This window comes from Liolophura sinensis, chromosome 1 (assembly GCF_032854445.1).
Source record: "Liolophura sinensis isolate JHLJ2023 chromosome 1, CUHK_Ljap_v2, whole genome shotgun sequence".
Lineage (NCBI taxonomy): Eukaryota > Metazoa > Mollusca > Polyplacophora > Chitonida > Chitonidae > Liolophura > Liolophura sinensis.
In genome coordinates, this window is record NC_088295.1 from 65,075,100 (window position 1) to 65,101,886 (window position 26,787).

The 26,787-nt window shown below is 37.4% G+C and overlaps 3 protein-coding genes across 3 annotated transcripts in view; 2 read left to right on the forward strand and 1 right to left on the reverse strand.

Annotated features, from left to right (window-relative positions):
* Positions 1–63: 63 nt before the first annotated feature.
* LOC135481929 (CAAX prenyl protease 1 homolog) lies at positions 64–13,179 on the forward strand. Its single transcript, XM_064761707.1, has 10 exons — positions 64–186; positions 1,806–1,952; positions 4,065–4,151; positions 5,218–5,334; positions 5,807–5,959; positions 7,604–7,745; positions 8,754–8,932; positions 9,730–9,993; positions 10,995–11,135; positions 11,886–13,179. Exons 1-10 carry the CDS (start codon positions 97–99, stop codon positions 12,111–12,113), a joined length of 1,548 nt encoding a protein of 515 aa, XP_064617777.1. The 5' UTR covers positions 64–96; the 3' UTR covers positions 12,114–13,179.
* Positions 13,180–14,294: 1,115 nt separating this feature from the next.
* On the reverse strand, positions 14,295–19,192 carry LOC135463354 (proteasome assembly chaperone 1-like). The gene is made up of 6 exons (XM_064740617.1): positions 19,101–19,192; positions 18,442–18,554; positions 17,360–17,571; positions 15,759–15,957; positions 15,051–15,187; positions 14,295–14,432 (listed from the first exon to the last, which is right to left on the reverse strand). Exons 1-6 carry the CDS (start codon positions 19,190–19,192, stop codon positions 14,358–14,360), a joined length of 828 nt encoding a protein of 275 aa, XP_064596687.1. The 3' UTR covers positions 14,295–14,357.
* A 369-nt stretch (positions 19,193–19,561) lies between these two features.
* The window catches only part of LOC135481931 (synapse-associated protein 1-like), a 49,729-nt gene continuing 42,503 nt past the window's right edge, over positions 19,562–26,787 (forward strand). Inside the window, exons 1-5 of the mRNA XM_064761711.1 lie at positions 19,562–19,917; positions 20,625–20,707; positions 22,538–22,684; positions 23,687–23,826; positions 24,493–24,584. Of these exons, the coding sequence (XP_064617781.1) occupies positions 19,653–19,917; positions 20,625–20,707; positions 22,538–22,684; positions 23,687–23,826; positions 24,493–24,584 (727 nt within the window). The 5' untranslated portion in view covers positions 19,562–19,652. The remainder of the gene's footprint in view (positions 19,918–20,624; positions 20,708–22,537; positions 22,685–23,686; positions 23,827–24,492; positions 24,585–26,787) is intronic.

Consider the following 26,787-nt stretch of genomic DNA (forward strand, 5'->3'; position numbering starts at 1 on the left):
ATTTGACTACGACAATGATGTTTGAGCACAAAAATCGATGACGTCAGACCTTCCGCGAAAGTTACAACACGTTGTTCAAATTGCAAAGGGTGAACTATGGAACTGACAGATGTCGATATCTTCAAAGCTGTTCTTATTTTTATGTGGATTGTTTATTTGTGGGAAGAATATTTGTCTTTCCGACAGGTAGATTATGCGCTGAAACATTTCTAGTTTGAATATTGTCCTCCATTGAATCAGTAGGTGTTTGTTATCCATCGCATTATTCATGCCCTGACATTGTGACTCTGACAAAGCTGGTGGGTAGCAGATACCATAGAAACATGTGTGTTGCCACAGAAGTTACAATGGCCCAGACATAGGATTTTTGTTGTTGTTTTTTTGTGTATGTGTGTGGAAACGGGGTACGAGGTCTGCACAAACGCAGGCCTCAGAGAGTGACTCAGTGACTAACACAAACAAACATTAGACTGTACATGCAAGCATGTGGCTGTTCATTGTGTCTGGGAAGAACATTCTCCTCCCAGGTTGTGTAGAAGCATAATAAGCAATACCCTAAAGAATTAGACATTGTATGCTAATGATACAATGTATCATTAGTATATAGCATCTAGTTCATGAGACTAGATAGGCAACATGTAGACTAGCACACAAAGTACAAACATCCAGATGGTCTCAAATGGAAAGTGCAAACTTAGACCTCAGATAGAAACATAAAGCTCATAATGTAGGAGCACAAATCTCACAGTCAGTGTTAAACATTGTTCATGGTCGTCCAGACTTTGATTTCGGATCACCTGGGCTGAGAAGCATACAGTAGCAGGATCGAACGTTCATGTAGTATGAAAAACACCAAGGGTGGATACTGGATACTAGAGTTTTGAGAGCTACTAAAACTAGAATGTTTTAAGACGTACAGCTTAAGACGTAAAGCTGAGAGTTAAATGTTTGAATTGAACGAAGCAAAAATGAATTTTATAACCATTTTAAAGTATGGACACAGCGCCTTCCATGCCTGAATGGGAACCTGTCAAATGCCGGGCAGCATGACCTTCACACATGTTATTGACATCAAATGTTCCTTTCCAAGGTCATCATGATATCACATTAAAGACAGTATGACATTACAAAACTCATACATTGTAATGGTGTGAATTTTACACCCAGACGCCATGACGTGGAAAAAAGAAACATTTGTTTCATGACCTTACAATCTGAGCTTAGCAGCATGATGTCATAATACATTGGTATTATTGTCTGACACAGGAAACTTTTGCATTTCTACGTCACACAAAATGAGACAGTGAAATACATATGCAGCTGTGAAGTGTCTAGGTCGATTGCAATGGCCTAAACTTGCTGTTGATTGGTCTAAAATGCATGATCTTTGCAGAAGGAGTGAAAGAGAATGGCAGCAAAAGGCTTCATGAAGCATGTCATATTTACTTCATTTCTTCATTTTTTTAGAAGAATAGACTTTAGCATCTTAATCATGGTGTTTGTTGTGTAATCTGATACAGCTGAACCTTGTTTCGTACCTTGTCAAATCCCTTGAATGTGCACGGTCGGTGTTAAACCCTTAGACCCCTTGGCCTACCAATTGTAGACTGAAATATTGAGCAATCTGATGTTTGTATACTACTACAGATGTCAGCATAACATAATATAACACAAATGCAGACATGTCAGATTAAGCTGACCAGGGTTAATTTCAAGCCCTGTTACTGAGCTTGGAAATTCCAGCAGTCTGCAAGGTCATGGAATAATACATGTAGTTACATGTATGTATTCTTTCTCCTCTGCAGAGAAAGCTGTACAAGTCAGTGACCAAAGTACCATCCGTTCTAACAGACGTGTTGGATCAAGACACCTTTGACAAGGCTAGACTGTACAACCTGGACAAAAACCAGTTCAAATGTTGGTCAGATTTGTATTCCCAGGTGGAAACTACGGTGAGTGAATCCTTGGTGCTAGAAGCTAAAAAGCTGTTGTGTTTCAACCTCTGAGCGAAACTTAGCTATGGTGTTTCAGAAACTTCTGATCTGACCTGGTATTAAATATTTGATAAGCATTACATGTAAATGTTTCAAACACAAACTGTAAACATGATGATAAAGGAACGTCCTTGTTTAGGCTATCACGATAGGACCAAAATGATGTTGGTTGCCTGCCAATTATAAACATGATGATACAGGGACTTACCTGTATACGCTATCACGACATGAACAGAATGATGTTGGTTGCCTCCCAACTATTAACATGATGATGTAGGAACTTCCCTGTTTATGCTATCATGATACGAACAGAATGATGTTGGTCGCCTCTCAACTATAAACATGATGATATAGGAACTTCCCTGTTTACGCTATCATGATACGAACAGAATGATGTTGGTTGCCTCCCAACTATAAACATGATGATGTAGGAACTTCCCTGTTTACGCTATCACAATACGAACAGAATGATGTTGGTTGCCTCCCAACTATAAACATGATGATATAGGAACTTCCCTGTTTACGCTATCACAATACGAACAGAATGATGTTGGTTGCCTCCCAACTATAAACATGATGATATAGGAACTTCCCTGTTTACGCTATCACAATACGAACAGAATGATGTTGGTTGCCTGCCAACTATAAACATGATGATGTAGGAACTTCCCTGTTGGTTGCCTCCCAACTATAAACATAATGATGTAGGAACTTCCCTGTTTACGCTATCACGATAGGACCAGGATGATGTTGGTTGCCTCCCAACTATAAACATGATGATATAGGAACTTCCCTGTTTACGCTATCACAATACGAACAGAATGATGTTGGTTGCCTGCCAACTATAAACATGATGATGTAGGAACTTCCCTGTTGGTTGCCTCCCAACTATAAACATAATGATGTAGGAACTTCCCTGTTTACGCTATCACGATAGGACCAGGATGATGTTGGTTGCCTACCAACTATAAACATGATGATGTAGGAACTTCCCTGTTTACGCTATCACGATACGAACAGAATGATGTTGGTTGCCTGCCAACTATAAACATGATGATGTAGGAACTTCCCTGTTTACGCTATCACAATACGAACAGAATGATGTTGGTTGCCTCCCAACTATAAACATGATGATGTAGGAACTTCCCTGTCTACGCTATCACGATACGAATAGAATGATGTTGGTTGCCTCCCATCTATAAACATGATGATATAGGAACTTCCCTGTTTACGCTATCACAATACGAACAGAATGATGTTGGTTGCCTGCCAACTATAAACATGATGATGTAGGAACTTCCCTGTCTACGCTATCACGATATGAACAGAATGATGTTGGTTGCCTCCCAACTATAAACATGATGATGTAGGAACTTCCCTGTTTACGCTATCATGATACGAACAGAATGATGTTGGTTGCCTCCCAACTATAAACATGATGATATAGGAACTTCCCTGTTTACGCTATCACGATATGAACAGAATGATGTTGGTTGCCTCCCAACTATAAACATGATGATGTAGGAACTTCCCTGTTTACGCTATCACGATATGAACAGAATGATGTTGGTTGCCTCCCAACTATTAACAGGATGATGTAGGAACTTCCCTGTTTACGCTATCACGATATGAACAGAATGATGTTGGTTGCCTCCCAACTATAAACATGATGATATAGGAACTTCCCTGTTTACGCTATCACGATAGGACCAAGATGATGTTGGTTGCCTCCCAACTATAAACATGATGATGTAGGAACTTCCCTGTCTACGCTATCACGATATGAACAGAATGATGTTGGTTGCCTCCCAACTATAAACACGATGATGTATGAACTTCCCTGTTTACGCTATCACGATATGAACAGAATGATGGTGGTCGCCTCCAACTTTAAAACTGAAATGTAAACACTTTTAATGTTGAGTATGGGTTTCGTGTTAACTATCCCGCATGACACCGTTTGTATTTTGATTGATTATGCAGTATATTCCAAGAGCCTTGTCATATAGGATCTAGTATTATTTGTTGCTTTATGATTATTGTCTTCATTGTTTTCTACATTTATATCAGGCTATCCTGTTACTTGGTGGATTACCATATCTTTGGAACTTGGCCGGGAAACTCACTGGGTATTTTAAATATGGACCAGAATATGAGGTAAATGTTTTAAATATTAATTCAGAAGTCTAGAGTTTCAACATCTGTAAGTAAGATGTTCAGCTGTATCTTACCATGGGAATGTCATAATTTTCTCCCTTGTTTCAGTTCATTGTCCAGTCAATTTGATTCTCAACGAGGTGTAACTTGTGGATGGTTGTAGGTTTCCCCTACCCTGGTTTCCTCCCGCCATGATGCAGGATAGGGTCATATGCATGAAATGTTTTGGAGTATTGTGTAGAACACCAATCAAATAAATGAATAAATCAACTAGGTGCAGCGTACCCAAATACCTTCAATGTATATTCTCTGGTATTGGACAATTTTCACTAGTCGTTAAACCACAATTAAATATACGAACGTACCGTAAATGACCTAAGAATTTGAACAAGATAAAGCATTTTTGGAGGCAAATAAATGTCATGAAATATTACCTCTGGTGCTAAAATTTACATTTTCCCAGTAGTATATCCTGATATCTTCCAAACACCTCTCAAAGCACTTTTGTAAAATCAACAGAACACCAAGAAAAATGAACAACTTAGTCACGGGTGAAATTTTAGGTTTCAGTAGCCGGATTAGATGTGCATATATCTGCTGTTAGACCTAAGTTCTACATTTACTGAAAATTGGCAAAAATAATACAAGATGGATAATGTGTGTGCAAATCATTCTGTTGGCTTTAAGTTATCATCTGTCAAAGCCTGTCTTCCATCAGCTTGAGTTAGTGACTTGTAGTAAAAAAATCATTCAACATTTACTGAAAATTACATGTATAATGATACAGGATGAAAATTATTCAAGGTCTCACATCCTGTACTGTAGTTTGTCATGTGTAACAACCTGTTAAGAGTTATAACCAGCTGTACTGTTGAGTATTTTTTGTCTTCACAGTACTGAGTTTTTCTCTACCATTTGACTGTTTAACTTACTTCCTATAAATGCAGTGCACTAAGCTGGGGAGTAAGCATATATGCAAATATCAACTGCAATAAGCTTCATGTAAAATGGTCAGGTGGTGTTATTTGGTAATGTGGTGTCTTTTTTTTCCATGTTTATTTTTTAGATTTTGCAGTCTGTGTCCTTCCTATTCCTGGCTTCTATCTACACCACCATCAGCAGTCTCCCGTGGAGCCTCTATAGCACGTTTGTTGTTGAGGAGAAGCATGGATTCAACAAGCAGGTAAAGACAGTGAATCTGATCATCTCATGTTTACTTACATACAAAATGATTTTTTGGAAACCGAAAATAACCTGGAGAGCATGGTAAAGTCTTTCAAAACCTTAATGACGATAAGCCTCCGGAGCATAAAAAATACAAATGTCCGATCCTAATGGCAAGTTCTTCCATTGACTACATGTATCTTGCCAAGTAGTCAGCCATCTATAAATGCCAATCTTCAGTGTCATGTTTGTTGGTTAACTCTGTTAGAATAAACAAACCTGAGGTTCAGTATCCTTGCCTCATCTAAATTAATGTTAACCATGTGTGGGACTATCAGGACTTAGCCAGCGACCCCTCCACCCATTTTTTGGACGGGAAGTCCCCAGCAGCAGACAAGAAAATTATGAAAATGAGTTAAAGACGGGTAGCTAGAAACTCTCAGACTGAACCCACAGGGATGTGTACTGTAGTGTCGTTTTCATTTTTTCAGACTCTTCCATTCTTCTTCAAAGATCTGGTTAAGAAATATTTTGTGATGCAAGCCTTTGCCCTGCCCCTGACCGCGGGACTGATCTACATCATCAAAATTGGGGGTGATTACTTCTTCATATACACCTGGGTGTTCACTTTTGTTGTGTCTTTGGTAAGTTTTCTTGTCAAAACAGGAAGTGCAAAAAGTTTGCAGGAAACCATTTACCTTTTACCAGCATACATGCAGCCCTCTTTAGCTATGTTCACGCCATGCCCGTAAATGGGTCCGGAGTCTGAACCAAATATTGTACGAATGATGTGGGAAATAAAGTGCTAAAGCAGAACAGACTGATTTCCTGCGGCTGCCCTTTAATGAATTCAAACAGATAGCTCGCAGACTCATTTTGTCGGTTTGGGAAAGAAAATCGAGATGGATTTTGACTTTCGACCAATCATCATCAACAGTGTTGACTTACATGATAATTGCACTCGAGACATTAGCATCAGGCAACGAATGAGCTGAACTGCTGATTACTGAAACTGCTGTGTGACCTGTATGAAAACGGGGACATGTACAAAAAAATGCTCAGCATGTGAAATTTGACAGCGGTAACTTGATTTTTGGTGGGCGAGCATACTTTGAGCTGGTATCGTAAACTGGCTACCTTATGATATTTAAGAGATAAAAGCCATATGGTGCATTTCACATTGGAAAAAACAGAAAGAAATAAATGCAGTAAATGTAATGCTGAATTATGAATTCCATGATCACACGCCTTGCTAATTATTTGTCTTTATCTGGATGTGATGCGTTACTGATCAGTGCTTCATGCACACAATATATGCAGGCCTACGTATGCATGTAATCCATTCCATGCCCGAAATTTGATTGTGTGGATTCATCCTACCGAAAACATTATCATCCCCGAAAATTGATTCAAACTCTGGACTGTAGCTTTAATTAGGATCCTCTCCGGCCGTACGTGGGAAGGTCTGCCAACAACCTGCGGATGGTCGTGTGTTTCCCCCGGGCTCTGCCCGGTTTTCACCTACCATAATGCTGGTCGCCGTCGTATAAGTGAAATATTCTTGAGTACAGCGTTAAACAGCAATCAAATAAATAAATAAATTTAATTAGGAAAATTTGCCAAAGCATGTAAAATGCTGTTATGATCGTGCCTTTTTATTGGCAATCATTTTACTTGTAATAAACTACTAATTATGATGGAAGTTGAATAGTGATTGACAGCAACACAGCCCAGAAACACAGCCCAGCAACACAAACCACCATCCTGAAAGTGAACATTTTTTGATTATGGAATTAAGCAGTATCAAGCAATAAATAAAACAAATGCCCTGGAGGGAATTACTACAAACAGTTCTTGGATTGTGACTACGTTAGGGTTTGATGTGAAAATAATACATATTTTAGCAGTGCGATGTACTGTAAATATATTTATTTGCCTGAATGTTTTGAGTAAATTCATGTTTTGCTTGTATGAATTTCAGTGTTCACAGTTTTACAGGAATCAAGCGCTCACCTTAATTACGATATATTCTTTACTTTTAGCTTATTGTCACCATCTATGCCGATTATATTGCTCCTTTCAGCTTATTGTCACCATCTATGTCGATTATATTGTTCCTTTCAGCTTATTGTCACCATCTATGCCGATTATATTGCTCCTTTCAGCTTATTGTCACCATCTATGCCGATTATATTGTTCCTTTCAGCTTATTGTCACCATCTATGTCGATTATATTGTTCCTTTCAGCTTATTGTCACCATCTATGTCGATTATATTGTTCCTTTCAGCTTATTGTCACCATCTATGCCGATTATATTGCTCCTTTGTTTGACCGGTTTACACCTCTGCCTGATGGCGAACTCCGCACAGAGATAGAAAAAATGGCTGCCAGCATTGATTTTCCACTCAAAAAGCTCTATGTTGTAGAAGGTAAGTACTCCTTCTGTGTATTTCCTTCTGTCAGATATATATGTTGTACATTCATGACTATCTAGTTGTAACATTTTGTGTTTTGTTGTTTTGGTAAGAAGCCAGTGAACTGATACCAATTTTATTTTGTGTTTTATGAGTGAGCAGACATTACAAAATTTAAAATGGAACAAAAATGAAATTGAAAATCCATCTTTTCATTTTGCCTGATGTTAATGTTTTTGATGATTTTTGTATTTTTCAATGCTCTCCGATCACGTAAATATGTTTTCTAGTGTGGACATTTGCTGGGATAGTCCACATCTCCCAAAAATTAGATGATTTTTTCAGTTTTATTTTTATTCTCTCCTTATACATTATGTTCAAAATATTCATTCTGCCAGTGAAAAAATGTTTAATTGGTGTGGTCTAAAGACCATTAATTTAGGCCTAAGACTTGTCTGCTTGCTGGTTGAGTGGCACTATGACTTTAGCTGAAAAAAACACTGTCCCTTGACTAAATAAAGTTATATTTTTGATTTCAGCTTTTGTTTGTTTGGTCGCCACAAATTGGTGATTATATTGTCAATGGAGCATACAGCTATAAATTTTTGATTATTCTTAAATTATTTATTTTTGAGGTTAGGTTATTTATGGACAAGCTTATGGTTTGGTGACCCAGCATTTTCCATATGTGTGCTAATGGCATGCCGCTGACAACTTCTGAAGTTCATACTGTAGCATTTGCCGAAATTATTCCTCTCTTCACGTCATTACTTTTGGATATCGTAAACATCCTGATCTTGTACATTTGTCTCCTGGAATCTTTTCCATCAGTTACAGTAACCATGTACCCAAGAGGTCAGTGTGTACTTTGTTAAAGTATGGAAAACTTTTCATCAGTTACATAGCAGGGCTGTTTGTTGAAGTTTAAGTCACACAAGATAGTACGAGGATTTGCAGGATTATATACACATCTTTCCTCCACAAAATTTCAACTATCTCCCAACTTGTGCATCATACTTCTAGGTTCAAAGAGGTCGTCCCACAGCAATGCTTACTTCTACGGGTTCTTCAAAAACAAAAGGATTGTGTTGTTCGACACATTGTTAGAGGATTACTCCCCTGTGAACAAGGAGGATGGAAAAGAGGAGAAAAACAAATCCTCCGAAGATACGGCCAATGAGGAATGTGAAGATAAGCGAGAGGTGAAAAAGTTTATCTTGAATCATGCCAGGATTTGAAATATGAGGTTATGGTAACCCCGTTAATACCTGTTGCTAGGTAAAGCAGTGGAAAGCTTTGAGATTCATCTATTAATGCAGTCTGTGAAATTGTTATATCAAACATCCCAAAACAGTCGTCTGTATCTCAAAAAATGTAAATTTGAAGGCCATTACAGTTTGAAGCACAAGTTTGACTTTCAGTACCATTTTCGGGCAGGTAATTTCTGTTTCTCAGGGACTTGGTGTTAACTTGAAGTGGTTGGCAGTGCGCTCTTACATAGTTTTATATGATGTTTACCAGAGATCAGCATAACAGCAGTGATTTTTTTTTCTTTTTTCCTTATATTCGTTGTCTGACTATAAATGGGAAGAAACATGGTATCAGGATTTTGTCTGTCATGTCCATGTCTGGGCAACAACTCCAGTTGTTTCATGTCTGCAGTTTTAATGTTTGGTGCATACTTAGATGTGTAAAATAGGATGTTCTGTGCCTCACATTTGTCCATATGATTACCATGGTAACTAGGTTGCCATTTTCCACATTTCTAATATATAAACAGGTATTAATTTATGCCTGGACAACTCCAAGTGCTTTGCTTGTGCAGTTTTAATTTTTGGTGGGCACATAGATACAGACCTGAAGTTATGATGTATCATAGTTGCCATGGTAACCAGTTTACTAATTTTCCGATGTCCAATATATAAATAGGAATATATTTGTTAGGGTGTATATTGGGTTCATCTGAATGCTTACATGCTTACATGTATATCTGTTACAGGAAGAGGAAAAGACAAGCACGACAGAAAATGAGGATAGCGGTGGAATTGGAGATTCTGGAACTGCCAATGAGGATGGGGAGAAGGAAGAACGTGAACAGGACGGAGAGAAGAAACGTGAACAGGACGGAGAGAAGAAACGTGAACAGGACGGAGAGAAGAAACGTAAACAAGGTTGTAACAACGCTGAGATTCTGGCTGTTCTTGCTCATGAACTTGGCCACTGGAAGCTCAGCCATAATCTGAAAAACATGGCTATTGGTCAGGTAAGCACTTCACTGGGAGATTGATTTGATAAAATAAGTGATGTCTTATCAGCGTTGCCTGGAAATATTGGATTTATATTGGATGGTAGATCTCCTTTCTAACTTACATATAGGTACAATGGGGGAACAAGTTTTTATTTTGTTTTGATTTCATGTTAGGTTTGAATTGAGTTGATTATCCGTCTGTTGTAATTAATAATTAGTCTTGCATTGTAAAATAAAGCACACTTTAGTCATACAGAGCAGTTTTAGAATTATATGTGCACTGGTGACACACGGACTCGAGGTTTGGCATTATGAAAGAAAAGTTGCTCTTTGATTTCAATTGTGTGATATTGGCTTTTTCAGTTGATGTGACTTACATGAATAGTCAGCCTATTTCTAGAATCTGTCCCTTTTCTGCACTGTGCCGTTCACTTGAACATTTCCCAGCCTGTTAGCTTTGTTTTATATAAATTGTTGTTCATATAAACCCTTCTCAGCCTGTTTGCTTTGTTTTATATAAATTGTTGTTCATATGAACACTTCCCAGCCTGTTAGCTTTGTTTTATATAAATTGTTGTTCATATAAACCCTTCTCAGCCTGTTTGCTTTGTTTTATATAAATTGTTGTTCATATAAACCCTTCTCAGCCTGTTTGCTTTGTTTTATATAAATTGTTGTTCATATAAACCCTTCTCAGCCTGTTTGCTTTGTTTTATATAAATTGTTGTTCATATGAACACTTCCCAGCCTGTTAGCTGTGTTTTATATAAATTGTTGTTCATATAAACCCTTCTCAGCCTGTTTGCTTTGTTTTATATAAATTGTTGTTCATATGAACACTTCCCAGCCTGTTAGCTTTGTTTTATATAAATTGTTGTTCATATAAACCCTTCTCAGCCTGTTTGCTTTGTTTTATATAAATTGTTGTTCATATGAACACTTCCCAGCCTGTTAGCTTTGTTTTATATAAATTGTTGTTCATATAAACACTTCCCTGCCTGTTATTTTTGTTTCAGGTAAACACATTCCTTTGCTTTGCGGTCTTTGCCATGCTCTTCAAACAACAGGCCCTGTACTCAGCATTTGGCTTTCAGTCACAGCCAGTTCTCATCGGCCTGCTCATCATATTCCAGTTCATCTTTTCCCCGTACAATGAGGTGAGTGGTCACGCCTAGGTCTTGAGTTGGAAATGTCCTTGTTGCATCCAAAGACAGTTCAAAAGCTGTTGCGTCAACTGAACTCGGCCTATTTTCTTCCCACTTTTCAAAGTCGATATGACTATTCGCACCATGTGAATCTGGCAGAAACTTAAATTGAATAAAACTGATGTTCAAAAATTTTAAACAAGCTTAGTCAGGTGTTCAAAAAAAAAAAAAAAAAAATTAAGCAGATGTGCGTTATTGTGACTGCAGCACAGGCAAATATTATACATAAATCAAATTTTTTTTCCAGTGTGGGTGGAAAAACTTTTGGTACTGTAATTTTTCAATGTTTTCCATGTTTTCAAGGTGTTTATTTAAGCAAATTCTGAATGCATTATTCTGTGTACTTTTTGTGAAGCCCTGAAATTGGCCAATCTAACCAATGTAACTTTGTCTCCAAAATCAAATTAAAAATGTGCATAAACTGCACTGAAAGTTGCTCTTTCATATGCGAAAAAGTCGAGGAATAAGGGTGATATGATTAATATCTTTTCATTCATCTTTGTAGCAGTTGTACTTGGTACAGCCTTAAATGTGAAGCAATGTAACAGACCAAATATGGTTATGAAATAAACCCAAATTCATGATGAAACAGGGAACCCTAATTTGTGATGGAACAACCCCCATTTGAACATTATGAACCTTAGATTGTGATAAAACCTGAAACTTTAATTAATGTATTGCATTTTTCCTCTGCATTTTCAGGTTCTTTCATTCTGCATGACTGCTCTTAGTCGACATTTTGAGTTCCAAGCGGACGCTTTCAGCAAGAGTCTGGGAAGGGCGGAAAAACTGAAGTCAGCTCTCATAAAGTTAAACAAAGACAATCTTGGTTTCCCAGTTTGTGATTGGCTGTTTTCAACTTGGCACTACTCTCACCCTCCATTACTAGAGAGGTTACAGGCAATTGACAACAAAAACAAAACCCAGTGAAACTCTTGATACTTCACTGCACGTTTTCTTACTTCCTCTCATCAAATTAGTGTTTTTGTAAGGTATAGCTTTTAATTCAGCCCAAATGAAGCCTTGTATATTCATACACAGACTTTATACATACTGTATACATGTCAGATTGTATGTTTTTATTGAATCATTGTCCCAAGAAGACATCTAAAGTCACATAAAATGTGTAACGGTTGACATCTTCTTACATGGTCTCAAGATGGCGTAAAAATTTCCCGCGCTAATGGGAGGTGAAGGGTTGTAGGAATTGTATGGAAATGGTGTTCAACCCTATACAAAGCTGCATATGTCTAACTGGCAGAAAACTGAAATTCTTCTAGTGCATGCACTGGTGAAAACATACAAATTATGACATGTTTCATTGAATAAGTGCTTTTGAAGTTGATGTTGTACATGTAATTATTGTTGTAAATACTGGATGTCATTAAAATGAAACTTATCCTCTTTGCATTTCCATTTCTTATATATTGATTAAATTTTTTAATGGTGCTTGAAAATAGAATTCGCTTTGCTTGTATTTCTAAAGTTTGGTGCAGAAGATTTTTTTCCTCTTAATAGATGACTTCAGTGATTTGAAGGATTCATCAAATGATGCCAGTTAAATAAACTGTCACACTGGGTATTGGGTAGTTGGCAGATATTTGGTATGATATTACCAGAACAATTTTAGAGTCACGAGTGAGAAAAGCCTTCAGTTTCATGACCATTAGTCCACTAGCCCTCAAATCCATGTCCAGTTTGCCACTCATGAAATTCTAAGATTTCTGATGTTTTTCGCAAGGCCTAAAATCAAGGGCTATTTCACTGATACCACGATTCTTACATGCTCTTGTTTGCATTCTAAGATCACTGCTCACAGATGGGTCTTAAAACAGAAAAATATATGACTGACTCCTGTAATCAATGAAATCTGACATACTTAATTTACAGATTAAAATCATCTTAAAATTGGTCACCTGGTATTTTTTCTCCGCATGATTTTAACCCCAGTAACATATCAGACGAGTCAAAGACGAATTAATTTCTTTTTCTTCCTGTTCATCATTTTCTCGGGCAAAAGTATTCCATACATTTACACATGAACATGACAGTGGTCACGTGGGTGTATGAGTGGAGAAAACTGACCAAGCTCAAACCATTGTAAGATCACATGAAATATGCCTCTAGTTTGGGTACCTTTAATGAGTTTAGGTCATAGGAAGGACGTACATGTAAATACAAAATTGCGACCATAAAATCATAACAACCGGTGCGGTGATCCTTCAACTCTGTTGCAGGGATAAAATGACAAAGTGTAGGTAGGTCAGAAATGCAAAATAAAGACGAGAGATTGCCAGAATTATGTAAATATGAATTATCTCCCCTTATCTCAATACAGTGCCAAGTCTTCAAACACATGAAAGAGTCGATAGATGTTATTACAGTATAAATGTGGAAGAGTATGCACTTTCTAAATTATTTGTAGTACATCCAAGGGAAAAACAAGTATTACTTTTAAGACCTGTTTTTCTGACAGTAATGAAAGTGTATGCACAAGAATGTACTACTTAACACAGATTCAATGATGTTGATTTACTAGTCAGAGTACAGGCACAGTGCAGACTGCTATTTAAAATGATTCCATGACTGATTTATTAGCACTGAGGAATAATAGAAAGCATACAGGGCCCCAGAAGTAACACAGTTGTGAGTGTCCATTCAGGCATGAACCGCAAAACGCAAATCCGTATCACTTCAGTGATCACATCGAAGATCTGAAGGGAACCTTGTTCAGTTCGTATCCAGACTAGTGATGTTGTGACGCACTATGGGTGGTCTGTAGATTGCTTTGGAGGTTTTAAACTGTAGTACCATCATCAAACTTCCATGGCAGTCCTGTGTGGACTGGGAGTGTTTCTGGAAGAGGCTGACAACAGTTTTGCCCCATACTTTACATTCACCACAGAGACCTGTGAATTGAGTGGCCTGTCATACTCTAATCCAGTACATACCCTACGTGACTTGAAAATTTGCCCACAACAGTACATTTTTGGAGGCCAAAAAAAAAAAAAATGCCATTGAGCATATTAAATATCAATATCTACATTTTGTTCTCTCCAAATATAATATTATGACTGCCCAAAACAGTGCAAATGATAGCATGAAACATTCCACAGTGAATTTTAGTCAACTGAGGTTTAAAAGTTCCTCAGTATCTGTTTGTAGGATCAAATGTCACAAGTAGAGGGTATTTGATGTTGTGTGCAAATGCACAATGTGTTTAAGCTGTTCATCTGCCTTTGGATTAACCTACAAAAGAAAATATTTTATAATCAGAAGAATAACTTAAATGTTCCTACAAGCTGTATCTGCTAAATTTTGCCAAATACTATTGTTATATATACTTTTCTTATCAGTTTGTTACCTCCTGCTTTAAATAAAGTAAATATTGCATTATACAATAACATTTATTTAGTTTACTTTATTGGGTTTTTTAAATTTTTTTTTTATCCCACACTCAAGAATTTCACTTAAATAATGGCCGCCAGCCTTGCCTGCGAAAGAAGCCCAACAGGGACTAGGTGAAACCCATAACCGTCTGACTTTTCCACGTACATAACGAAACATAGCCGGTGTGAGCTACATATTTTCATAAGAATTTCCCTCACTTGTGTACAGAGCATTTTGAAAATAGTTCCATGTATCTTCTGTGAAACCAGCTGTGACAAACTGATCAGGACCAAACTTATAATGGACTTGCTCAAAATAATATGGTTTCAAAATATCACCTTACAAAAATATTACTTTTGACGAACTTATTGTTAAGAAAAAATGTAAGAGAGCATTTGAAAGTATTTCTATACACAGTTCCCCATTGCTTTTCATTTAGGACATAGTATTTTGACTTCATGCACGCTTTAAAATTACCTTAACAGAATCTTTGAATGGTGCTGTCGTCAAGATGGGTTTAAAAGCCTTAATTGTCCTGGAATCCAAGAATATCGTGTCCGTGTAACAATGGTAGAGAATGCCTTTCAGTTTCCTGATGTGTAGGTAGGTCAAAACTGCAAGTAAAGACAAGAGATTGCCAGAATTATGTAAATATGAATTATCTCCCCTTATCTCAATACAGTGCCAAGTCTTCAAACACATGAAAAACATGATAGATGTTATTACAGTATAAATGTGGAAGAGTATGCACTTTTTTGCCTTAAGACTTTCACAGAAAGTCAACCTGAAAGTCTAAATTTGACAAAGCCTCAAATAATGTCATCCTTTGAATGATGACAAATCCTTGTGGTGTTCCCTGAACATTAAAATGCCTTGTTCAAGCTTCATAAAACTTCACACCTAGACTACCATTTTTAAACAAAGGTACATGCATTAATTTGCCTCCTTTGAGGTACACTATACTTATTACTTCCTATCTTTTCCTTTATTTGTTTGTTTCCTTGACTGGTGGGTAAAGCCATACTCAAGAACTTTCCACCCACACGATGACAGTCAGTTTCAGGGGCATAATTGGTTGTTTTGGTTCTACATCAGTCTATTGAATCAAAAATGAACCAAAGCGTGAAAATAGCATGGCCCATTTAATGCAACTTCCTCCATACCACTATGTGAAGGTGGACTTACTCTGCGCAGGTAATCCATTGACAATATTTGGCTGTTCCAGGTAAGGACAAAATGGCGACCCTGTGAATGCCTGGGTCCTGAGGGCTTTGACAAATGGTACTGTCAGCTCTGAGCTAGGAACGTCTGTCCTGTACTCGCTGGTTACAGAGGATGATAAAACTGCCACCTGAGCCTCTGACAGGTCAATATGATCAAATAACTGAAAATATGATAAAATCATCATCAACTACAGCATGTGTATCTCAATCTCTATCAGACACGTACCCCTAGCGAACATAACGTGTAGAAACACTCACGTTCACGTGAACAAATGGAATGTTATGTGTACAAAATCACGATACAACAATGCCGCAGATATATTTTTAGCCATTCTTAAAAATCACTTAAAAACACCAGTGTAAAAAAGTTTTCATTACTGTTACCTTTTACTTGTGTCACTAGAACAGAGGTGTCAGGAATTTCCAAAAAAGGGGCTAAGGTTCCAAGAGGCAAACAAAAGACATGTTTGGTGTGTTAGTTTGAGTCATTAAGAGGAAAATTCTTTATGTTTTACTTCAAGATAATGAGGCTATTAAGGATTTAACATATTTAGCTGGTGTATAATCTTTGATGTTTTCTGTATATTTTCTGTGATCAGGATTTTTTGACGGTTTGCTTGTGGTGTTGTTCAGATGTGAACAAATGTCACATATATGGATACCCTAAAATCTTGAATTAAACTGATTATGACAGCTGTTCTGGACAAGGGACATGTACTGATCATGTGATGAAGTGTATTTTCCAGTTGTGATGCTGTAATTCTGAGAATTATAAAGGGGTGCTTGTTCAAGAATTTCTCACTATAAGTGACTTTGTGCTTTTACATCCACTTTCTTCATGCACATCACTGCCAGGCATTTAATCACCATCCATTTTGCCAGGAAAAGCATGCTCCATAACAAGGGTTAACATAAAATGACGGAATAAACAAGTCACCTGTTGGAAACCCTTTGCGCACCACATTTAAGCTATATTAATTCCCAAGTTTTAGATTTTCCTACTAAATCCTCAGGGTAATGTGAATGCTAAAATAGTGGATCTGATACTAAATCTGGACTTACACGAAATCAGACTTTGGATTTTATTTTCTTCCGCATATGGCTTCTAAGCATATTTCATGCTTCTTTGGCATACAACGGGGTACAAAATACGCCAAAAATGTACCTGGGCAGGTCTACTCTATGTATGTAAAATCAAATACTTCATGTAAATTAGTTAAGTACCAACATTTGTGTACAGTATTATCCTCCTACATACAGTTTATGCAGAAAACATGTTATACTACACAAGAAATGACGTGCCACAGAAAAATCCATTTACATCTAGGTTTGTCTTTAACTTGAAGTGACAAGGTTATAACTCAATAAGAAAAGGGTTTATGAAAAAAACAAATAAAATAAAGAAAACTGATTACTGATGGACAAAAGGGCCAATGGAGAGAGGAGGTGTAAACCTATAGTCTTCTCCACTTATGCTAGGGGATTAACAATTATAAGCTAACAGGTCGTGATCTTAATACAATATAATGTACTAAATACACCTATTTAAATGCTCATGGATACCTGTGAGGTCCAAGAGAAGGCTTGTTCCGGTGAGACAACAGAGTTGCAAATACAGGTAAACTGCTTCGGACTCTGGCGAGATCTGTACAGGCGACAGGTCTTATCTGTAGGTGACTGGGGGATGAATAGTTTGGAATCATCATCCGTGAAACCTGTGCATATTGCTGCTATTGCCTCGGACTCGTTGTCTATGAGATAGGCGTGCACAAAACCTGGGGAACAGAGATCTAAACATTGTATTGGCCCTAAATATTTGGTCGATGAAAAAGCATTTTCAGAGACAAATGAAGATCACATATTACAACTTCTTTCAATGATGAATACAGCTATTAGAATGAGCCACAATGATTAACAGTCAATTTCATGTCTAACACTAAGTAATAATAACTAAGGTACTTGGATACTACATGTATTCAGTGTAACACTATGTATATATTACTACAAACTCAATAGATGATCAGGTTTCAAACATTTATGTACAATTAAAAATACTTAATAGTGTGTATGGTCAGCTTGAGACAATTAAAAGTGCTCTAGCAATGTTGACAGTTTTACTCCTCCTTAACACTGCACTTAACATGCTTGAAAATATGTCACTCACTCAACAGTGGTCAGTGTCAATGATGGAGTAAACTGGAGTTTAGAGTAAACCACTGGCCTTTGCCATATACTTTACCTGATGACGTTTTTCCACGTGTCAGGCACAGACTTCATCAGCAAGGCTAATTCAGTTTGTGTGCTATATACATACATAGATGAAGGAAAGAGATCTTAACAAACATCATGTAAGACCACACAAAGCCTTAAATGATAGTACAAGTGCTACATACACCAAGAAGTGGTCCCAATTAACCACCACACAAAAGTATTTTCAAATACCCTTTTCTCCTGAATGAAAGTGTAGAAAAATTATCAAAGACCATATTATAAGTTTTCATGCTCTTTCATCTGATTTTGACATAATTTCCATGTTGTCTTCTCCATTAAACAAGCTTTCCAACAATGTCAAGTATTTATTGCCCCCATGGACATGATAAAATCTCACAAAATCAATGCTCACGCTTAAAATTAGCATACAATACCTGACGCTGCTGGTCCGACCGCTATCAGCATGGATGAGCAGGCTAGGGATTTCTCTGACTGTATATCCTCACATAATCCTTTGATGTCTGGATTCCATTTTATCACTGCTGGGCTGGAAACACAATTTTACATGTTAACTTGTATATGAGAAGCATTATCCATATCTTGACACAAAATAGAATGAATGAATGCTTCGACTGGGTTTAATGTCATACTTAACAGTCATGCGATGAGAAGGAGTCATCAGGTGTGTACATATACTGTCAGTTTGTTATATTGAGATTGGGCCAAGCTAGGCGGCAACAAGTGCCATTTTTAAAGTTTTTGGTATGACCCGACCCGGGTTTGATCCCACTTCGAAGCAAATGCTCTAACCATTAGGCCACCAGAGCGGTCAACACAAATAGAATGTGGATGTCAATAGGGCCTATAAAAGATACGATTTCTCGGGAGTACACAATACATGCTAAAAATATTAAAAAACACTGACACTCTGTTTTCAATTATAATTTAGTCCCTAGTAAGTGTCCTAGTGAGCAACGCTGATTTTGAGGGTTACCGGTTAGTGTTAATCTGGTGTTGTTGTTGCTTATTGCAAGTTACTGTGATAGGCCTACTAGTAGTATAGGTAAGGCGCACCACTGTTATGATCAATTACCAGAAATCCACACAATCTGTCTCATCGTCATCATCATCATCATCAACAGCACGGGAATGGACAGGCAGGACTTCTCCAAAGAAAGTTGCCATCGTTATTTACCTTTCGGTTTTGCCTTCTCACGTTGTCTTATTGTCGACTAAAATCTCCACGTACGGCGAGCAACTGGATAATTTACTAAACAAATAGGTCAAATTTACAACATCCGTATTGTGGAGAATCCAAGAAATTACAAAAAAAGACAAAATTGAGTGAGAACTGGAAAATATCTGGTGTTCAAAACCCGTGTGTCCAAATAACATTTTCGGAAGGATCCCTATTTTTTATATCCATCCAATTTATTTCAATTCCTTACCATGACTAGCAGCGCTGATGTCTTCTTTACTGTGGAGATATTTAATTGTGGAGTATCCATGTCGTGTTTGTGAGCAGTTCTATATTTGGAAGAGGTACGGAAAATTCGGGCAGGTGACGTCAGTTTTTGCAATGTTTACATCGTCCAGAGTTTTATTTTGTTGATAATTTAGATAATTTGGGTCTCAAACCATAACGATGTTCAGCTCCGTGACAAGCTGGTTGGGTGTTGGAGAGAAGAGCGAGGAGTTGACGGAGAAATCATCCTCGGAAAATAAGGAGAACACTGTGACAAGCGAGCCTAAAGGTGACAGTGCAGTTGACAAGCCAGCTGACGTCCCTGATAAATCCGTGGAGAAGCGAGGCACGGAAAATAATGCAGAGGAAAACAAGTCTAAAGATGCCAGTCAGGCCCTCGAAGATGTGTCTGCTCTGGCCGTGAACACAGCTAAGGAATGGGGCAGTAAGTGTGGATATCCACAGTGGATACAAGTGCTGCTTTGTTCAGAGCATGACTCTTGCCCTGAAACCAGTGGCAGTGGCATTGAGTGATTAACTCCACAGTAGGAGGCCAGTATTGGCAGTACACATCCTGTTGTCCAGCAAATCTGTTTTGTTGAAGACTTCATTTTCTCCATTAGATCACTTAATTACTATGTTGTTGATGATTGATTGTATTGGAATCGAGAGTGTTTTAGAGCTTTAATTTATTTTGTGTCTGAAACTTCAAAATAATGTGACTTTCAGTACTAAGTTATTAGGCCAGTTTCTAAGCATACCAGTATGTTTTACATTTCCACAGTGGTTGTGAAAGTTGCACTCTCCCTATATCTGATATTATACCACCTGCATATGATCATATCAGTTCAGAATCATGAGTTAAAACATGAGTATGGGTTACCATGACAGCAGCAATATTTCAGTGATATTGTGGCAAGAACAGTAGTGGAAACATGAACACAAGTAATTGTTACTTGTATACTTTGAATTTTTAGTACCTATAAATATAGTACTTATTATGTTTGCTGGCTACTGTGCAAATGATAATGCAGTATTATACATTAAAATAAATAACATGTATTCTTTTGATATTTATTATCTAGTTATTTTATTGGTTAAAAGAACATGTGGCAAAAGATGTGCTGTATTATGTATATATATATATTTCAGGTTATCTGTACAGTTTTGGGAAGATTGCTGGCCAGACAGTGGCTAGTACAGCAACAAAGCTGAAGCATACAGTGGAAGAAAAGGTGAAAACAATGCACATACCATATTACATGTACACCAAAAGTCTGATGCCATATTCACATAGAATGTGGGCAGCATATACTTGTAATTGTCCTTCTTAAAACAGGGCATTAACATTAGGCGCTCCGCTTTCCTTCATTCATAATTAACTGACATTTGTAGGTTCCACAACTGTCCTTGTACATGGTGCCGCGGTCACAGTAAGCAGTCAGATGCACACATGGGCTTTTTGTGTACGCTTACATTCGTTGGAAGACACTTGTCTTCACAAACGTTTGCTTATTGTATGCTGGAAAGTTTGTCAGTAAATTCCTAATGGTCGGTGGTTTATCCCATACACTTCAGTTTACTACAACCATTATACTAACGACCATCATATACATGTATAAGGGAAAATTGTTTAGTATAGCATAAAACAACAATCAAAACAATAAGTAAACACTTGGACAGCATACTGGTAAATTAACATGGTCATTATTTTTTCTAATGGAATCTGTTTGAGTGTATGGACTGTTATAATCCTTTTGGAAATCTTCCCATTTCATTTCTTTGCTGAAGACTAGGGGTATGGTTTAAGTATACTTGATATTTGCATCAAGGGGGATAACTTCATTATATCAAGTCAGGTTCCTTTACCAGATTGTTTCCCCTGAATGGAATTTCATTCACATAAATACAAGTAAGTGTCTGCATTACTGAGAAGACCTACATGTAGATGTAACTTTATGAGTTCATCTTTAACATTTACAAATAGGTATATGTAAATGTAAGTATAGATATATTTACTGTTCACATGTCATGATGTGATTTAAATTATTTAAAAAATAGTTAGAAGCATAATTTATACACCGTGTTGGATTTATTCTGAATTTCTTTAAATTGTCAGTTAATGATTCTCGAGTTCATAATACTTTCTTTGATTCCTATTCTCTCAGTGGTAATTAAACTTTACATGTAAATGTAGTTAGCCGTTCGAAATATTTCTTTATTTTATTGGTGTTTTACACCGTTCTCAAGAATATTTCCTTATATGATGGCAGCCAGCATTATGGTGGGATAAAACCGTGCAGAGCCCGGATGAAACCCCTGACCACCAACAGGGTGCTGGCAGACTTCCCACATACGGCTAGAGAGGAAGGCAATTAGTAATGGATAAGATTTCCTGTACATGTATGTAAGACCCTTGCTACGTAATTGTCCATTTCATATTACCTTTTTGGGGCAGTAATTATTTTATAGTTATTTACTTACATATAAAATGTATGTGAATTCCAATAAGAATGTTTTTTTGAAAGGATATGTTTTTTAATTATTTACCATCAAAGTTAAGATACAAGAGGGTAATATAAAATGAACAAGTAGCTTACATTGGCCTGTATAATTACACGCTTGCATTCACTTTAAGTGATGATTGAATATGAGTGTCTATTAGCTCTTCCAAATTAATCACCGGCCCTGATAGCGCTGTTGGTAGAGCGTCCGCTTTGGGAGCAGTATATCCAGGGTCAGTCCTGGGTCGAGTCACACTTAAGATCTTAGTTGTGACTTCCTCGCTTGGTGTTCATCATGAAAGGGATAATGCAACGGCTGGTTGACCCGTATCAGTATAATGGCTCTGACGGGGAGGCTCACTTGCCTTCGGTGAGTTGTCTCAGTGAAGCAGCACTAAATAAAAGAGCAGTGGAAATCCTGCAACAAGGAGGCATTACATGCACCTTAAGGATTCCTTCATTGTCATATGACTGAAAAATTGCTAAGTGCAACGTTAAGCCCCAAGTATGCTCTAACTTACTCCAAATTAATGTTGATGCATGTATCTGTGCTTTTGCCAGACATTACTGGGGGAGTTCTCCAAGGAGCAGGATAAATTTGTGACGGAAAAGAAGGAGAAAAAGAATAAGTCTGAGGCGGCTGTCCCACCCTGGGTGGGTTACAATGAAGAAGAACAGATGAAGGCACAAATTCTGGCGCTCTCCAAGGTCTGTTGGCCCATGCTCACGTAGATTTTGCCTATTTCATTTTTTCCGCCGTTTATCGTTAGTCATATAGCTTTGGGTTTGTTTGTACATAAGTAATGTTTATTCTTTGGATGTTTCTCTGAGATTTAGGATTTCTTTCAGTTATTATTGCCTTATCAGTAATGGAAGAGACTAAAATATGTACCCCTCCTCTTTCAGCTCGTCATGAATTAGTTTGCCATTATGAGTTCTCAGTTTGTGACAAATGGCTCATCATATTGAATTCAGGAAGTACAAATAACAAAATTTCCCCTTTTGAAGCCTTGCAACTTTAGTGGGATAGAGAATTCATGTACTGATTGAATGACAGTGGAGATGGGATTCCTGGGTTCATTCTTGCAGCCCTGATCACACTTTAATAAATGTGGCATACCGAAAACTCAACTCGGGCTAAGCATATTTTAGACTTACCAAGCATACCTGTATTTCTCACACTAAGACAGCTCTGACTTTGAATGTGGGTTTTTAATTTTCATAGTGACACATTTTTATCAAACAGACATAACAGAGACTGGCTTATATAGTTACAGGTATTGATGTTTGTTTTTGTCAGATATTGCAAGAGGGGTGGGATTTTGGCCACATTGTTAAAGGTTATTGTCTGTCAATCTCTGTGATCTGGGTTCAATTCCATTCTTGGACACCAGCTTTTCTGGTACTGCTGCTGCCATTGTTCTCTTGGCCTTGATGGCCTTGGTGGCAATAAGCAGTTGTCTGTGCTCTATCAGTTGGTCTTACATGAAGTTCACTGGACACCACTTGCCTGTCACTAATAAGACGTACATGTATATCATGTGATAAAGTTCACCTGTAACTTGCCAAAGGTTAATGGTTTACTCTGGCCACTCCTTATTTCCTCCTATCAACTGACCTCCTCTATAAGTGAATAAGTTTTGTGTAGGGCATTAAACTACATCGATTAATTAGATAGAAAGGTAAATAATAAATAAACAAATATTTCAGGACAAGAGGAACTTTATGAGAAACCCACCCTCTGGTGTACAGTTCAACTTTGACTTCCAGTCAACTTTCCCTGTGGCTGTGGCAACTCTGCAAGAAGACAGCAACCTTCAAAAAATGAGATTTGAACTGGTACCCAAGCAGTAAGTTTTATGTTGATGACATTCTGTCATTGCCCTTTCTGCTGTTACATTGTGCAACTCTACATACATTTTGCCATTGTCATATGTCATACCTTACCACAACCTGTAAATATGAGATTTGAGCTGGTATTCAAACTGCAGATGGCAGCACTTTGGCAGCATAGACTCACCCTGCAACAAGAAGACACAGTATATGTCCACACACCCGACTCCTCTGCGTCATGTGACTGAAAAAGAAGTATGACGTTAAACCCCAAACATTCATTCATTCATGTCAGACTGCAAATTTTATGTTGATGACATGCCTTCACCAGGTATACTCTTTCTTGTTACGATAAACGTGGCAAAACTGTACACAAGTTCTCATACGGTCACTTAATACCATACCATATCCTTGTTTAATTTAATATTAAATTAATATTCTACAAATGTGAATCGAAACATCATTATTCCTTGATTGATAATGACTAAAGTGGATATCAAAACACAGCTAACCCAGTTCTAATACTCAGGCATTGATATTCTTTTTCGGGTATGTGCAGTATATCCAAATTCTTGTTCTGTTTTGTTGCCTCCAAAGTTTGTTAATAAAGAATTCTAATAGCTTGTCGCTATATTATTTTCAAAACTACCTACGTGTATTCTCTATTTCTGTTTTTATTACAGAATAACAGAAGAGACGTTTTGGAGAAATTATTTTTACCGTGTTTCGTTAATTAAGCAATCTACTCAGCTCACATCTTTGGCTCAGCAATCAGGTAAGAAATTTTACATGTTTGAGATTTTCTCTTGATACCTTCCTTTATATGCTACATAGATAGCAACTGTAGAGGAAATATGTTGAAAATTAGTTAAGAGAGATACAGGTATAGGAAATGCAAGTCTAATAGTTTTGAATAAGTCAGGTTGTGTTTAAATTACGTCAACCCCAATAGTACCCTGTTTATAATAGTCCCACGTCACACAGAATGAGATGGGGGCCTCCAGCGTGGCTCATTGACCCAGGAGCCTCTCACCAATGTGGTCGCTGTGAGTTCAAGCCCAGCTCATGCTGGCCTCCTCTCCAGCCGTACGAGGGAAGGCCTGCAGATGGTTGTGGGTTTCCCACGGGTTCTGCCGGGTTTCCTCCCACTATATTGCTGGCTGCCGTCATATAAGTGAAATATTCTTGAGTATGGGGTAAAATACCAGTCAAATAAATAATAATAGAATCAAGCTCTCACCATTTTGACTGCTGCTCTAATCAAGAGGTTTGTCAGGTAATTGACAACAACTGGTGGTTTATTCTGGCCTTTTCACTTTCCGCAAGCATAAACCTGAGCTTGGTGTTAAACAGCAATCAAATAAATGAATAAATCTCAAGGAACATAACTTGCATCAACATCAGTTCTGATTGAACAACTAAATGCTAAGCATTTTTAATTGTGTTCATAGGCCTACAGGGCCTAGAAACACCTGGGAAGTATGTAAAAATTCCAAACCCTGGAAAACCATCAAAACTTAGCCAGATCCTTAAGTGCCTGTTTTTTTTGAAGGGTGAAGTTGTTGAAATTGCAATCCTGGTACATTTTTTTTCTCACCACAACATGAATGGTGCTGTTACACTGTGTAAGGTACATGTGTAAACACACAACTATCAATATTCTAATTGAAAATCTGCTTCTCAATTGTAAAATTCATGTCTCCAGCAAAGAAATACCAAACTTTTTGTTTTAATAAACAGAATATTGAAGTTTAAGAAAGTTCTTCACTAGGGAGAAATGAGTGTATAACTGAGTGTAAATCTTACTTCCTACCTTTTTGTACTTGAGAAATTATGAGCGTGGCAGGGAGTTTCTCGTCACCTCACTCAGCCACTGAATTACATGTACATGCATCTATCACTACTGGTACTCTGTTCTATTATCCCCTAGTCCTTTGAGAGATCATTTAAGAACTTATGACAACAGCCCTTGCAAGGCATCATGGTGTATTGTGTCTTAAAATACGTCTGGAATTGTAGGGAAAGTATGGTATGTAGGGTCTAAAATACTCGTTCAGTTGATTAAGTTGATCTTACCATATACTCACAAATCTGTACCACTGACAATATAACAACTGTTTATTACCAGTTTATTATTGTTAATAGCCTATTTCCCCAACATTTTTGCATAGGAAAGAGCAACTTTTAATTTAAGTACATTTTTAATTAGAGTTTGGAGACAAAACTGCATTTTTTAGAGTGGCAAATTTACAAAAAGTGTAATGCCTTCAGAACATGCTTGAATAAATACTTTGCAAACATGTGAGAAGGTGGAAGAATTACAGTAGACATGTTTGTTAATTGGCGTTCAGCATGAAGAGGATAGTGCAACAACTGGTTGACCAGTGTCAGTATAATGGCTCGGGCAGGGCGGCTTACTTGCCTTCGGTAAGGCATCTGAGTAAAAGAGCGGCGGAAATTCGTTCTGCAACAAGGAGGCTCATTACATGCACTCTAAGGATTCCTTCGTTGTCATATGATTGAAAAATTGTTAAGTACGATGTTAAACTCAAGCACTCACTCACTGACTTAATTTGCGTCAAATAGATAATAATATGTGATGACAGATGTATACACAAAAGTCTGTGACATACTCACACTGAAAGCCACCAACTTAACAACGTACAGATAGTCTACATGTACTTTTTAACTCAACATTTTTATTGAAAAACAGAAGAAATCTCCAACAAAATAAATTAATGTGTGTTGAAAAAGAATTTAAATATCTTGATTATGGTGCAGGAATTTCAAAATTGTAAATATTGCATTAATGCATGTTTTTGTTGCTTAATGCCACACTGAAAAATCTCCCTCTTTTATGATGTGAATCAGTTTTATGGGTAGAGGAAACTGGAGTGCCCAATGTATAAAACCACTGACCCTTGAAAAAGCACAGACAAACTGTCCCACATGTGATGTGAGATGTGGCCTCCATAGTG